Source organism: Tasmannia lanceolata, unplaced genomic scaffold (assembly GCF_043159265.1).
Source record: "Tasmannia lanceolata isolate RefF3 unplaced genomic scaffold, GAP_Taslan_0.1 ptg000018l, whole genome shotgun sequence".
In the NCBI taxonomy this organism is placed as follows: Eukaryota; Viridiplantae; Streptophyta; class Magnoliopsida; order Canellales; family Winteraceae; genus Tasmannia; species Tasmannia lanceolata.
The window spans coordinates 27,904,248-27,917,047 of record NW_027518695.1 but is presented as its reverse complement, the minus strand read 5'-3'; the positions used below and the strand labels follow the sequence as shown (position 1 = coordinate 27,917,047).

General features: G+C 37.2%; 1 protein-coding gene across 1 annotated transcript; it reads right to left on the bottom strand.

Annotated features, from left to right (window-relative positions):
• Positions 1 to 435: 435 nt before the first annotated feature.
• On the bottom strand, positions 436 to 12,630 carry LOC143851338 (putative pectin methylesterase CGR2). The gene is made up of 7 exons (XM_077360727.1): positions 12,453 to 12,630; positions 11,654 to 11,815; positions 11,430 to 11,469; positions 11,108 to 11,149; positions 9,419 to 9,793; positions 2,136 to 2,191; positions 436 to 934 (listed from the first exon to the last, which is right to left on the bottom strand). The coding sequence occupies exons 2-7, from the start codon at positions 11,774 to 11,776 to the stop codon at positions 782 to 784; spliced, it is 789 nt and encodes a 262-aa protein (XP_077216842.1). The 5' UTR covers positions 11,777 to 11,815; positions 12,453 to 12,630; the 3' UTR covers positions 436 to 781.
• Between the last annotated feature and the right edge of the window lie 170 nt (positions 12,631 to 12,800).

Below are 12,800 nucleotides of genomic sequence, written 5' to 3'. Positions count from 1 at the left end.
GGGGACTGATATCCTCACTAGTACATTGTGATAATGGGACTACTTCGTTTTACACTGTCATGATCAGATTTTTATAGTTGTTAGAATACTCAAGACCCTGTCAACATCCAATCATAAACTATCCAAATATGGTAGTGAAAAACTTAGTGTCAATATCCAACACCTATATGCATATAGAGATATAAGAATGGAGACAAGTAGCTTGGGAGAGTCTAACAGTGAATAACAGTTTGCATTTGAAAATTTTACAGACGGCTGTGTGAATAGTAAATGGCAAACAATAAGGAAAATGTCATTTTACTCTGATTTTCCAAATTTTTGGTGCAACCAACAGGTGGGAACCGTATCGCATGTTGGTGTCCGTCGGATCAACTGTTCCATTTTTCTAACAATATTTTTTATTAATCAAAGTAGCTAATCAGATGGAACAGAAAAGGGAGAAATTCTCTTACGAGAAATTGATATATGAGTAGTTCAACATTCCTCAACAAGAACAAACGCATATGATAGCTCTCTATCATAACAGAAAACAAAAAACTACAAGTGTCTTTTGCCACTTAACCTAATTTTCATGAATGAATTGGGAAAACCAGTTCATAGTAACTTCTCAAGAAAAATGCAATCAACAAATATCAGGAAGTCATACTATTAAAGAGAACAAAATAAGATAATAGACAAGGGATCTCACCCACCCAATTGAATTACCAGCAACAGGATGTGATTCTGATGAGAGCCGAAGGAAGTAGTTTGGATTTATGTGGGAAACTAAGACCCTCTTAAATCAGCGGTATGAGCTGAGATGGAAAATTTGGCAACTGGGCTTGTATGACCTCTTGCTGGTTGCCTGTTCGAACTTTTTGATGGCAACCTCATTCTCTTCTAGGCCCGTCTGAACAAAATATCGTATCCACCAAGACGAGCTACGCAATTTGGCCTTGAGGAAAAAAATACGGAATGTTATCTCACCACTGAAACGATTTTTGGTTAGGGAAATTTAAAAGAAAAATGTGACCACATAGGAACTTCAAGATCTTCTTCTAGATATCAAGCCAGGGATATCTCATCGATATATAGAGGCTAACCAGGTAGCCGACTCCCTTGCAAATTTTGCTCGTGACAATAAAGGTAACAGCACGTTCTATCAATGGAAAGACCTATCTAGATTGGCTAGGGGTGCTATGAGGAGTGATTTTCTAGGTATTCTTACAATTCGAATTATGTGGGGTTTTTTTCCTGTTGGGTTTGAGGTAAGGTGCTATGTCCCCCTCATGTATTTTTTTCATTCAGCAATAAAAGGTAAGGTGCTAGCCCGGGTTCCTAGATAAATTCCGGGTTAAAAAATAGAACAAATAAAATAAAAAGGTGACTTTACAACAAAACTAGCACACCAACCACGACATGGAAATTGCGGGGAAGGTGTTCAACCACATGTAGAAACATGTCTGCAGTCTCTAGACTCGTACATTTCATAAAAGATTTGTATGCGGCAAACATGCATGTTGGGTGCATGAATTTCTCCTGGTATATGAATGCGGATGAACACATCGGGCATATGCATGTAGAGATGCTTTGTCATTTCAAATCGGCTGTTGATGCAGGGGAATTTTGAAACAGCGAGGCAAACAATGTTGTGGAATTAAATCTACAAAGATTAAGCTTTCTGTTTCATTTTAATTGAATTTTTTTATTAAAAAAAATAGACCCGAGTGGTGCAGTTTTCTTTGTACATAATCAAATGACACTTTAAATAGTTGAACCTGTTGACAAGGCCCTGTTTGTTTTGGATTTTGAGAACTGACTGAATTTGTGAATCCAAAAAAAAAAAATTTATTGGACTCAAAATTAAACGACCTGTTGACTAAGGCCCTGTTTGTTTTGGATTTTGAGAACTGATTGTGAGTCCAAAACTGATTATTGGGCTCAACATTAATGAAATAACTAGAAGGTCATAAGGTGATAGATGCTTTACAGAAAATTACAGATTTTTTGAAAAGATGGATATGGATATGCTATCAGGTTGTAGCACAGATAAATTCAATCATCCACCAATTAAATACTAATGAATCCAAGAAGGCGTATTCCATAGATAAATAACCCAAAAGTAACAGAATTATCACATGAGGTGTAGAACTTACTGGTCTACCAAATTTGGATAGCTCCGCAACCTTAGCTCTCTGCTTACCCGGATAGCCTGCATATATAGAAAAGGAACAGCAATGAAACTCTTTTAACTACCAAAACCAGCAGATAATTCTTTTGAATATTAATTATGTTTTGCATCAAATAAAATGCCAATGGAAATTGCCATTCAAAAATAATGCCAAGGGAAATTGCCATTCAAAAAAAAATGCCAAGGGGAATCTTCGGTCCGTTAAACACTTGGATGAGAGCTATATCCATTCATACTCTGGATTCATCAATTCAATTAAATTAAGGGAAGTACTCAGATATCCATACAAAATAGCAAGAAACTCTAAGATACTTGTTCCAAGGTCCTACAATGCATCACATTCATTACGAAGAATAAGATATTTCAGATAAAAAAATAGATCCAGCCAAATTGTTCTAGCATAACAGAGATCCAGCCAAATTGTTCTAGCATAACAGAGATGCATATCTTGTTTCTGATAATTCACTATGACAGCAGGAAAATACCATAAAATTGCTAGCATAAAAAACCTACGCTAAGTAGACAAAAATATGATGGTAGACTCCAGAAGAACTCCTGATGGGGATCATCCAAGATGCCATTAAGAAATACGGAGCTAAGAAGATGAGGCCCATCGTTAATGTTAAAAGAGTTATATTTAGTTTTTAGATTATTAGTTAAGTCCTTTTAAGTCATAGGAGAGTACAAGAGTCTTTTCCCGTCAAAATTACTCAAGTACATAGGCCCCACATGTATTACAAAAATATTCAGTGTAGAGTCTTTAAGTCATTAGAGGGTACTTTAGTCCAAAAGTGTTATATTTTTGTAGGGTTTTAGAATTTTCTCATTCCTTTTTTTTTCTTATATATATGTGTGTGTGTGTGTGTGTGTGTGTGTGTGTGGGTGTGTGTGGGCTCACATTTTCTACTCGATCAAGTAGATAAAATTATCTACTCTGTCAGCAGAAACACAGTGGGCCCACATTGTTTGAATGATCCAAACCATTCATTGGATGGGCCTTGACAGAGATAGGGTGTGCCCAAAAAATCAGCTTCATAGGATCATCCTAACCCTTCGATTTGTGGAGGTTAAAATGGACAGATATGTGGAGGTTTATGCCCATCCATTTTCACCTCCACAAATCGAACGGTTGGGATGATCCTATGGAGCTGAATTTTTGGGCACACCCTATCTATGTTAGGGCCCATCCAATGAATGGTTTGCATCACCCAAATAATGTGGGCCCCCACTGTATTTTTGGCTGATCAAGTAGATAACATATCTACTCGATCGAGTAGAAACATTTTTCCCTCAACTCAACTCAACTCAACTCAACTAAGCCTTTGTCCCAAACTAGTTGGGGTCGGCTAATGAATCCTTCGGAAAATTTTCATGAACAAGGTGAAAGGATCTAGAAGGCTCAAATTGATTAAGTCTCATCCTGACACTAGTTGTGTTCGTCTACATGGATCATTTTCTTCCATTCTATCCTATCCAAGGTCATGTTCTCTGTTAAGTTCCTAGCCCTCAAGTTTTTCCTCACTGTTTCTACCCAAGTTGTGTTCGGTCTGCCCCTACCTCTTTTTATTCAGTCAACTTGGCACGAGTCACTTCTTCTCACTGGAGCATCCAAAGGCCTACGTTGGCTATGCCCAAACCATCTTAAGTGGTGCTCTCTCATCTTCTCCTCAATTGGTGCCAGCCCCTCCTCAATTGGTGCCACCCACACCTTTTTACGGATGTCTTCATATTTAATTCGATCTAACCTTTTGTGGCCGCACATCCATCTAAGCATTCGCATCTCCGCTGCACTCATCTTATGCACATGCTGCTTCTTGGTGGCCCAACATTCTGAGCTGTACAACATGGCTAGCCTCAGAGCTGTCTTATAAAACTTTCCCTTCAACTTGGTAGGTATTTTACAATCGCACAGAACTCTTAAAGCATGCTTCCACTTTAACCAACCTGCTCTTATTATTTGATTAACATCCTCTTCAATCTCTCCTTCCTTATGTAGGATTGAACCAAGATAGCGAAAGATATCCCCCATAGAGACCTCCTGACCAGTCATATTTCACTACATCGTCGTCCCGCCTCCTTACATTACTAAAGTTGCACTCCATATACTCTGTCTTAGTCTTGCACAATCTAAAACCTTTGGATTCCAAAGTAGTTCTCCATAAATCTAACTTAGCATTAACTCATGCTTTGGTTTCGTCAATTAATACTATGTCATCTGCAAGTAACATACACCACGGCACCTCGTCCTGGATACCCTCTGTAAGTTCATCCATAACTTGATTAAAAAGATAAGGTCTTAGAGCTGATCCTTGGTGTCGTCCTATTGTAATTGGAAACTCACTAGACATGCCATCTGTAGTTCTGACACTAGTTACTGCTCCATCGTACATATCTTTAATCATATCAACATATTTAGTAGGAACTTTTTTCCTTTCAAGGACCCACCACATAACACTCCTGCTTTGGTTTCACCGATTAATACTGTCATCTGCAAATAACATACACCATGGCATCTCATCCTGGATACCCTCCGTAAGCTCATCCATAACTAGTATAAAAAGATAAGGGATTAGAGATAATCCTTTGTGCAATCTTATTGTAATTGGAAACTCACTAGACGTGCCATCCGTGGTTCTGACACTAATTACTGCTCCATCATACATATCCTTAATCACATCAACATATTTAGTAAGCACTTTTTTCCTTTCAAGGACCCGCCACATAACACTCCTCTTGGGAACCGTATTATACGCTTTCTCCAAATCAATGAAAACCATATGAAGGTCCTTTTTATTTTTTCTGAATCTCTCAATTAACCGCCTAATCAAGAAGATAGCTTCCATAGTCGATAGTCCGGGCATGAAGCCAAACTGATTCTCTGACACCTTAGTCTCTTTTCTTAGTCTATGCTCAATTACCCTCTCTCAAAGCTTCATAGTATGACTCATTAGCTTAATTCCCCGATAATTGGTACAACTCTGAATATCCCCTATTTTCAAGTATGTATGGTTTTAAAAAAAAAATCTTGTGGTTTTTATTTGTTTCTTTGTTCGTAGCGACCACTCTGATAGAGTCGTTACACTAATTTCCAAGAACGACAATTTTCCACCAATAAAAAGAAAGGCATTGACATTTACAAAGTTAAACGATCAAGACACCAAAAGAGAGAGAGAGTGTGTGTGTGTGTGTGTGTGTTCACCGTAAGCCATCCTTTGCTCCTTTATTACTGAAATCTATCTATTTCAAAAGATAAAAATAGATGCCAAGAGAGCTTGGTATGCCTCTAGTGCCCAATTTTAGCCTGTGGATGATCATAACCTATGAAGCACGGGTATGGGTACGGGGTGCGGGTACGACACGACACGGGTACGTGGTTTTCCAAAAAACGGGTGCGGGTACGCTGAATATAATAATATATTTTAATGTTTTATTATATATTTATAAAAATTAAAAAATAATAATTTGAGAGCAATCAAATAACAATAACACCACCATAATGGAAAATTCTAATATTACTCTTAATTTCATAAGTGATTAAGTTCCATATTTCATAACATGAGGCATCAATACATCATTCATTAGATAAAAAGTCTGTCGCCAGTGTGTTGACCAGTGCCTGACAAGATGAATAATTTTTAGAGACCAAATTATGAGATTTTTTATACCAGACTTTTGGGATTTAATAATGTTTGGACGTGATAGATTTTATAAATTTTTAAAATTTGAAAAATACCCAACCATTTGAAAGTTAAGAAAGTTAAAATTTTGACCCGGCCCTTTTTCTTCGGATTTTGTACTAGAACAGGAGAGTTGACTTTTTTTCCTTTTAGATTTGGGTCTTGAAACTATTTTTAATAAATCCAAATTGGGGGTATTCCGTTATTTACATGTAAATCTTAAGCAAATGACATTTACTTAAATGATTTACATGTAAATACTGAGTACAGGAGAGGAGAGAGAATAAGCACAAGAAGAATTTACACCAGACAGGAGAAGCAGGAGGTGTCGGGTACGCACCCGACACGCACGCAGCAACCAAAATTGGGGTTTTTTTAAACAAAAAATTGGTGTATGTACCCAGGACGTACCCGCACCCAATACGTGTCGGGTACAGGTACAGGAGCCTCGGGAGAGTACCCGTGCTTCCTAGATCATAACCATCTAATCAATGTCCTAACAAATGGACAGTCATTAGTTTCAAGCCAACTATTCATGTTAAATGAGAGAAGCCCACCTCTTGGATTTTTCAATGGATGACATTTTCAGTAGCAGAGCCCATTAGGTCATGCATAATCCTCATAAAACTGAAATTAATCTTAAATATTTATTAAATTTTCCATTTTATGTTGCTTAACTGATAATATTTTAGTAGTTGGAACTTTCAGCAAAAACAAAATCAGTGCATCCAACAGTCCCTAAAAGCTTTCACTTATAAGAGCAAAGAGGAAAGAAAGATAATTAATCACATTGTCTAATTTATCATGAGCTTGCAAAAAAGAAAACAGATTACAATTTATGAGAATCAAAAAGATGCAGTTGAAATGCATTCCCTAATTCAAATCCTCCATTTCAGCCCCAAGTCCATCCTTAACCACGGTGTAATCAAGAAACTCCCATTCCACTCGGTCATACACTTTCTTAAAATTAACCTTATAAAGAGTAGCCGCCTTAGCTTCTCACCTCCTTGAATCAAAGCATTCATTAGGCATGAGAATCCCGTCTAAATCTCTCTCCCCCCCCCCCCGCCCCCCGCCCCCCTCCTCGTCCTCATGAAAGCTCGTCAAAAAGGTTAAATAACCCCAAAAGCACCTCCTTCAACCTTATAGATGCCTCGGCCGCAACCTTGCATGAGATATTTACCAAGCTTTGGGGATAAAAATCTTTAAGACTTCCACGGCACCTTCCTTCTTAGGAATGATAGTGAAGAAAGTCATATGGGCACACTTCAAATGAAACAACCCACTTACATCAAATACCTTTTGAAAAGATCCAAAAAATCTTGGTAGAACACCACTGAAAAAAATCCCATGGTCTTTTAAACCTCTCCATCAAATCCCTCTTTGACCAACTAGCCTTTTCCTCCTCAACCGATATAACCATCAACACATCAAGTTTGGGTCTTTGAGATGAGAACCCTCCACAAAATATAGATTGGAGAAGAAGCAAGCTATCTCATGTTCTAAATCTCCCTTTTCTCCACCGACCTGTCTCCAACTTTAAGAAATTGAATATGAATCCTTCTTTTTCTTGCATTTGCAATTTAAAGAGGTTGTGTTCCGACCCCTTTATTCATATGCTCTAGATTCTTCCCCAACTTAACTCCACCCACCAAAATTACTAATTAACTAATGGCAATCGTCCTAGAATCTCCATCGCAGAGTCAGATTTTGGTCTTTGATACATAATTGGATTTAAGGCGTTGGACCTTTAGGATTCAACATTCTCTCCATGGAGATAAGAATATCTAATCATCGTTAACCAATACAAATAGATTTCATCTCCATCAGTCTTTCCTAGGTGCATGCTGAAACAAGTGAACACTAACTTGATACGAGGAACATGCCCAAAGCTTTACTAGTCCTCCCTTCCTACTTATCCATTTATTAAGTAAAACAAATCAGCAAATATATTACTAAGATGACATGTTTAACTAATTAAACAGCCAACACACACAATTTGTAAAATTATTGGACTAAACATTCAGTAACGTCGTGACACAACCAAATTATTCGTGGCTTTAACATTGCACCTAAAGTAGCAAGAACCAAACCTTATAAGATGAGGCCAATAGAATCGCCTACGAGAACAGGCACACGGAAACAAGAATATTTTTCCTTTTTGAGTGCTAACATGGTAACAAGAATAGGGATCAATCATGCATTGTAGAGGAGTTATACTCCCATACTATGAGTAACATCAAACACTCTACATCATGCTACCAAAGAATAACATTCTTGATAGTCTATTCAAACTGATCCAATCATCCTATCTGGTGTACACTCTACAGCCATGATGATCAATTTGATCGTCCTTAGATGCAACCTCATTCTCATTACCTGACATGGTAGAATTCAAGAATCAAGATAGCCCTTCTCAAGCAACCTAAAAGGATTGTAGGATATAGCTTGATATAGTGGTGCACTGACACTGTAGGCCAATATTCAGACATAAGCATATAATTGTTACATGAAATCTAATTGTTCCATATGAAATGTAATTGTTCCATAGTTTGAAGATTTTCCACATGCCCCAACTACATACAAGTGTTAAAACAGCGCAAGTGGAAGATAATGAACACCAAATCATGCTTGGTCAGTTCTATCAGCATGAAAACTTTGATAGTCCATCAAAAACTGAAAGACAATAAAACACGATGGCTGTGAGGTGTACTAAGGACATGATAAACGAAACATGACTCCCTCGTAATCAACTGTCATCCAAAGCTGCTACCTCCATCAGAGTATTTCACCACAAACTATTAGAATCATTTGTTCCACCATCTACTTTGCCATGCTTAGAATCAACCAAAGGTTCCAAAGAAGTTTAACATCAACCAAAGGTTGCAAAGAAATGTGACTAGAAGCAAGAACCAAAGGCTTTCAGTTGTAGGAGATTCAAAAAAAAAACTTATTGATTTGAAATACCCATCGAACGAAAACAGAAATGCACACTTATAGTGAGAATCCATGAAAATTATGTTCAGTGCCACTTTTAGTTAGGAAAGAATTTTTACCAGTTTTTTAAATTAAAATATGCCTGTATCCATAATTATACAGCACCAGTTTTTTAATAAGGTTCAAAAACAAACCATAATGCCATGGGTAGCATGCATTTAAGCGTCCTGATTACAATTTCAAAGGCATGGTGAATTTTCTACCAGGAAGTTGATAGTTGATACTGTGGGGAAGAAATTGCGCCTAATAATAATTATGCAGCAAACATTGACCATAAAAAAAAGGAAGTGATATTTACGCCCCTTTTGATCACCAGGGACACCCAGCGTCAGTGTATCAATGACTAAAAAAGGAGGCTAATGTACTTGACGTCAGAAGAATCCAGAGGGTTTGATTGCCACGTACACTGCCGCTGGGTGTCCCTAGTGATCAAAAGGGGCGTAAATATCACTTCCCTAAAAAAATTAATGAACGCATTGATTAGATACAGACAATTTTTTCAAACATGAAACATGAGATAAGCAATGAAAATTTACAAATCCACATAATGCTAAAGAACTGTCTAGGAAATTACCAGCAAAAATAACAAGGCCATCCATGGATACTCTCGCCAAGTCTGGAAGAGTCTTATTAAGGTACTTTGGGGATAAGTAATCCAATGCATCTGACACAATAACAAGAGAAAATGATTTTTCCCTATAAGGTAGAGGAAACTTGATATCAGCCACACGCACAATGCCCTTGCGAACAAGGTTCTTGCAAGTACTGTCAGCATCTTCCATTTCGTATGGTTCCACACCCCAAGCTTCCGTATCCTCTTCTTTCAATAATTTAGAAACCACTGAACATGTTTCAGGGCCAACATGCAAAACTTTACGCATGCTATCACCATATACTTTCTTTAGAATAGGTATTGATCTTTGAACTTCTAGCGCGCATGAAAGGTCGCCTGTGAATAAGACCAAAACGTTGAAATCTTGAAAATAAGGATAACTGGCTCGATCTAAACAAGATAATAAACTTTAATACTTTATAAATAAAGAACTAGCACAAACAAATATTTAGTATCTAATATACAACCCAGGTAAGAATTTCTGCTGATATGCATGCAAACAAACTGGAAGTGCACTTCTTTACTGTGATTATGTTATGGATGTCTCCATGCCCATTTTCTGCTGTGTCTAACTAAATGAATTAAGTTTTCTAGATTTTTGCTTTTGCCTATAGCATTTATCACTCCCATTGTAATAGTATGCTTACTTAATCACTTGCCATGATCTTAAAAACATGGAGCAAAACCAAGAGCAGAGGTGCGAGCAAGAGTGGAGCAAGGAAATAAATTATATTTGAATGTTCATTTATGCTTTTTCATATATGGGAGCAGAGATGGGATCAAGAGTTGAAATTTTATGTCATTTTCATTTTATCTAGCACCAATATATTTTATAGATATGATAGATGGTCTAATTATATAAAAAAGTTCAATTATGCTTCCAATAATAATAAATAATGAGAATAACTTACAGTTTTATCAATAGGATAGCCACGTATTGTGTAGTATACAGCAGATTGTACGATAATGTGGTTTTTTTTATGGCATAGGGACCCCACCCCATTTTAGGGCGGGACTAATCCCTATGGATGCACGCAAACACCCATAAACCACGTGCACCGGGTAACTCCGAGGGGACTCGAACTCGCATCTATGGGGAGCAAACAGTACGATAAAGTGGTATTAAGGATATCCATATTCATATATAAGGAGGGAAGTGTTCCCAAGCGGTAGCTCGCACACTTTTGGTTTTGAAGTCGGTTTTCACCCCTCAGCAGATTGATCTGGCAACAAAGTTATTAAGCATTTTTTAGTTCCAATTCAAAGGAGGTCCGTTACTTCCTCCAACTTTTCAGGCTCTGACAATAAAAGTTCAAAGGAAAGAGGAAGTTGACCCATAATTGTCTGAACTCCTGTATGGCCTTACGAGTTTAAAGGAAAGAGAAAGTAAAACACATAAATAGCCCCATTCAAGTCCAAGATCTCAATCATATATGATAATGTAGGCTATCCTCCATCTGCCCAGTTATGCTTCATGGCCCAAGCAATATATTAGAGGAATTACCCTCCACCCGCCAACTATACAATTATACCTTTGATAAAAGATATGTATGCACACTAGAAATATTGGCCTACCAAGATACGGCCATCTCATATAGAAAAAGAAGAAGAAAACGGAACCCATAATAACAATAAAAAATCATGTATTACCTTCAACCTTACTAAGAGCTTCTTTATCACCACCAAATCCACCTGTAACGTGAAAATTTAAAGTTTAGTTGATGCTCAAAGACATAAAATAAAAAAATGTATTGAAATGTAAAGAAGCCATTCCTAGAAAGAAGCCCTTAACGACAAAAAAAAAAAGACCAACAACCAAGAGTATCAGTATCACGTCAGATGCAGATAAAAAGAACACAACGGCATTAATCCGTTGGATACCTATGGCAGCATATCATGGATAGCCAACAGGACCAAAAGCAATTTTTTTTCAAGTTTATCTTGAAATGTAAGTCAGGGATCCAATACAAACCTGAGCGACTATAAGAATAGCCAATAAGAAGGAATGCACCCTGAAAATTTAAACAGACAACATACTCAATATTTGACCAAATAAGCCCTATAACAAACAGATTGGTCCTCTGGAGACCAAGGTAGTCACAAAAAGCAAATGTCGAACAAAAAACCCTTTGTTCCTACATAGACATAACACCATAAAAAGACAAGAATTCCTGATCTGAAGGCAAAGGTAAATACCAAGAGAACCAGGCCAATCGATAGTAATGGTGAAGAGCGAGTTTTTTGATGTAACGAGCTTGCAAATGGAACACTTCCACTGTCGGCAAAGCGTCTATTGGGATTTACTAGCCTCCTTGACATGGTTGCCGACCTCTACGATGATGAAAACAAGTCTTTACACTGATACAAAATAAAGAAACAAATCAAAGAAAAAGTTCAATAAGTTCAGCAACTCTAAATCAATAAACCACATAACACAATCCAAACTATTCTCTAATTCAAATGCAGAATCCATGAAAAGATAACAATCAAGAATGAAAATAATAACACCACTTTTAACTATACGATCTAGAGCATATTATAGAAAACTGATTTAACTCAATCTAATTGCCACAGATCCATATATAAGTAAATACTACAGCATCATCTCAGCTGAAAGTTCAACAATCCAAATTCAAAATGCGTATATGACAAGAAAATCGAGAAAACAGCAAACAATTCACAAATTGATTCAACAAGAACACGTCACGATTTAATAAAATCATCAAAATCGAAAAAAATTTCTTCACATAATGTTCACCAAACAGATCCATAATTCATTCCATAAAATCGACTCCATTTCTCAATGAGAACGAATCTATCAAAAAAAACAAAAGTTCAAACCCTAATTCCTTCACCGAAAATGTAGAAAATCTGTGAATCGTCAAATTACTAAAAAATCCAAAGCATTTCTCAGCAAAAGACGAAAAATATGATCTAGAGCATAAGAAAATAAGCATAAATCGAGGATTTGGAATGCAGGAAGGAGAGAGATTACCTGAAATCGGAGATTTAAGAAATTAAAACCTTAGATCTGGAGTTCTTAGAGCCAGATCTAGATCTATTTTCCTACTCAGAGCTCGAGATCAAGATCTAGAGAGAGAGAGAGAGAGAGATTTTTATTTTATTTAATTACCGACCTTACACTCTCTCTAGTCTCTATCACTCCCTCAGTATTATTAGAAATTTCTATTTATACGGAGACTTTGAAAAGCGATCGAGTCGGGGTTGTGCTTATCATATACGCGCGTGCACACGTTAAGTAAGTGGAACATACGATCGTCTAGGGTTGCAAGTTTGGCCTTGTCAGCCCTGACTCGCCCTGAGCCCAAACAGGGTCACGGCT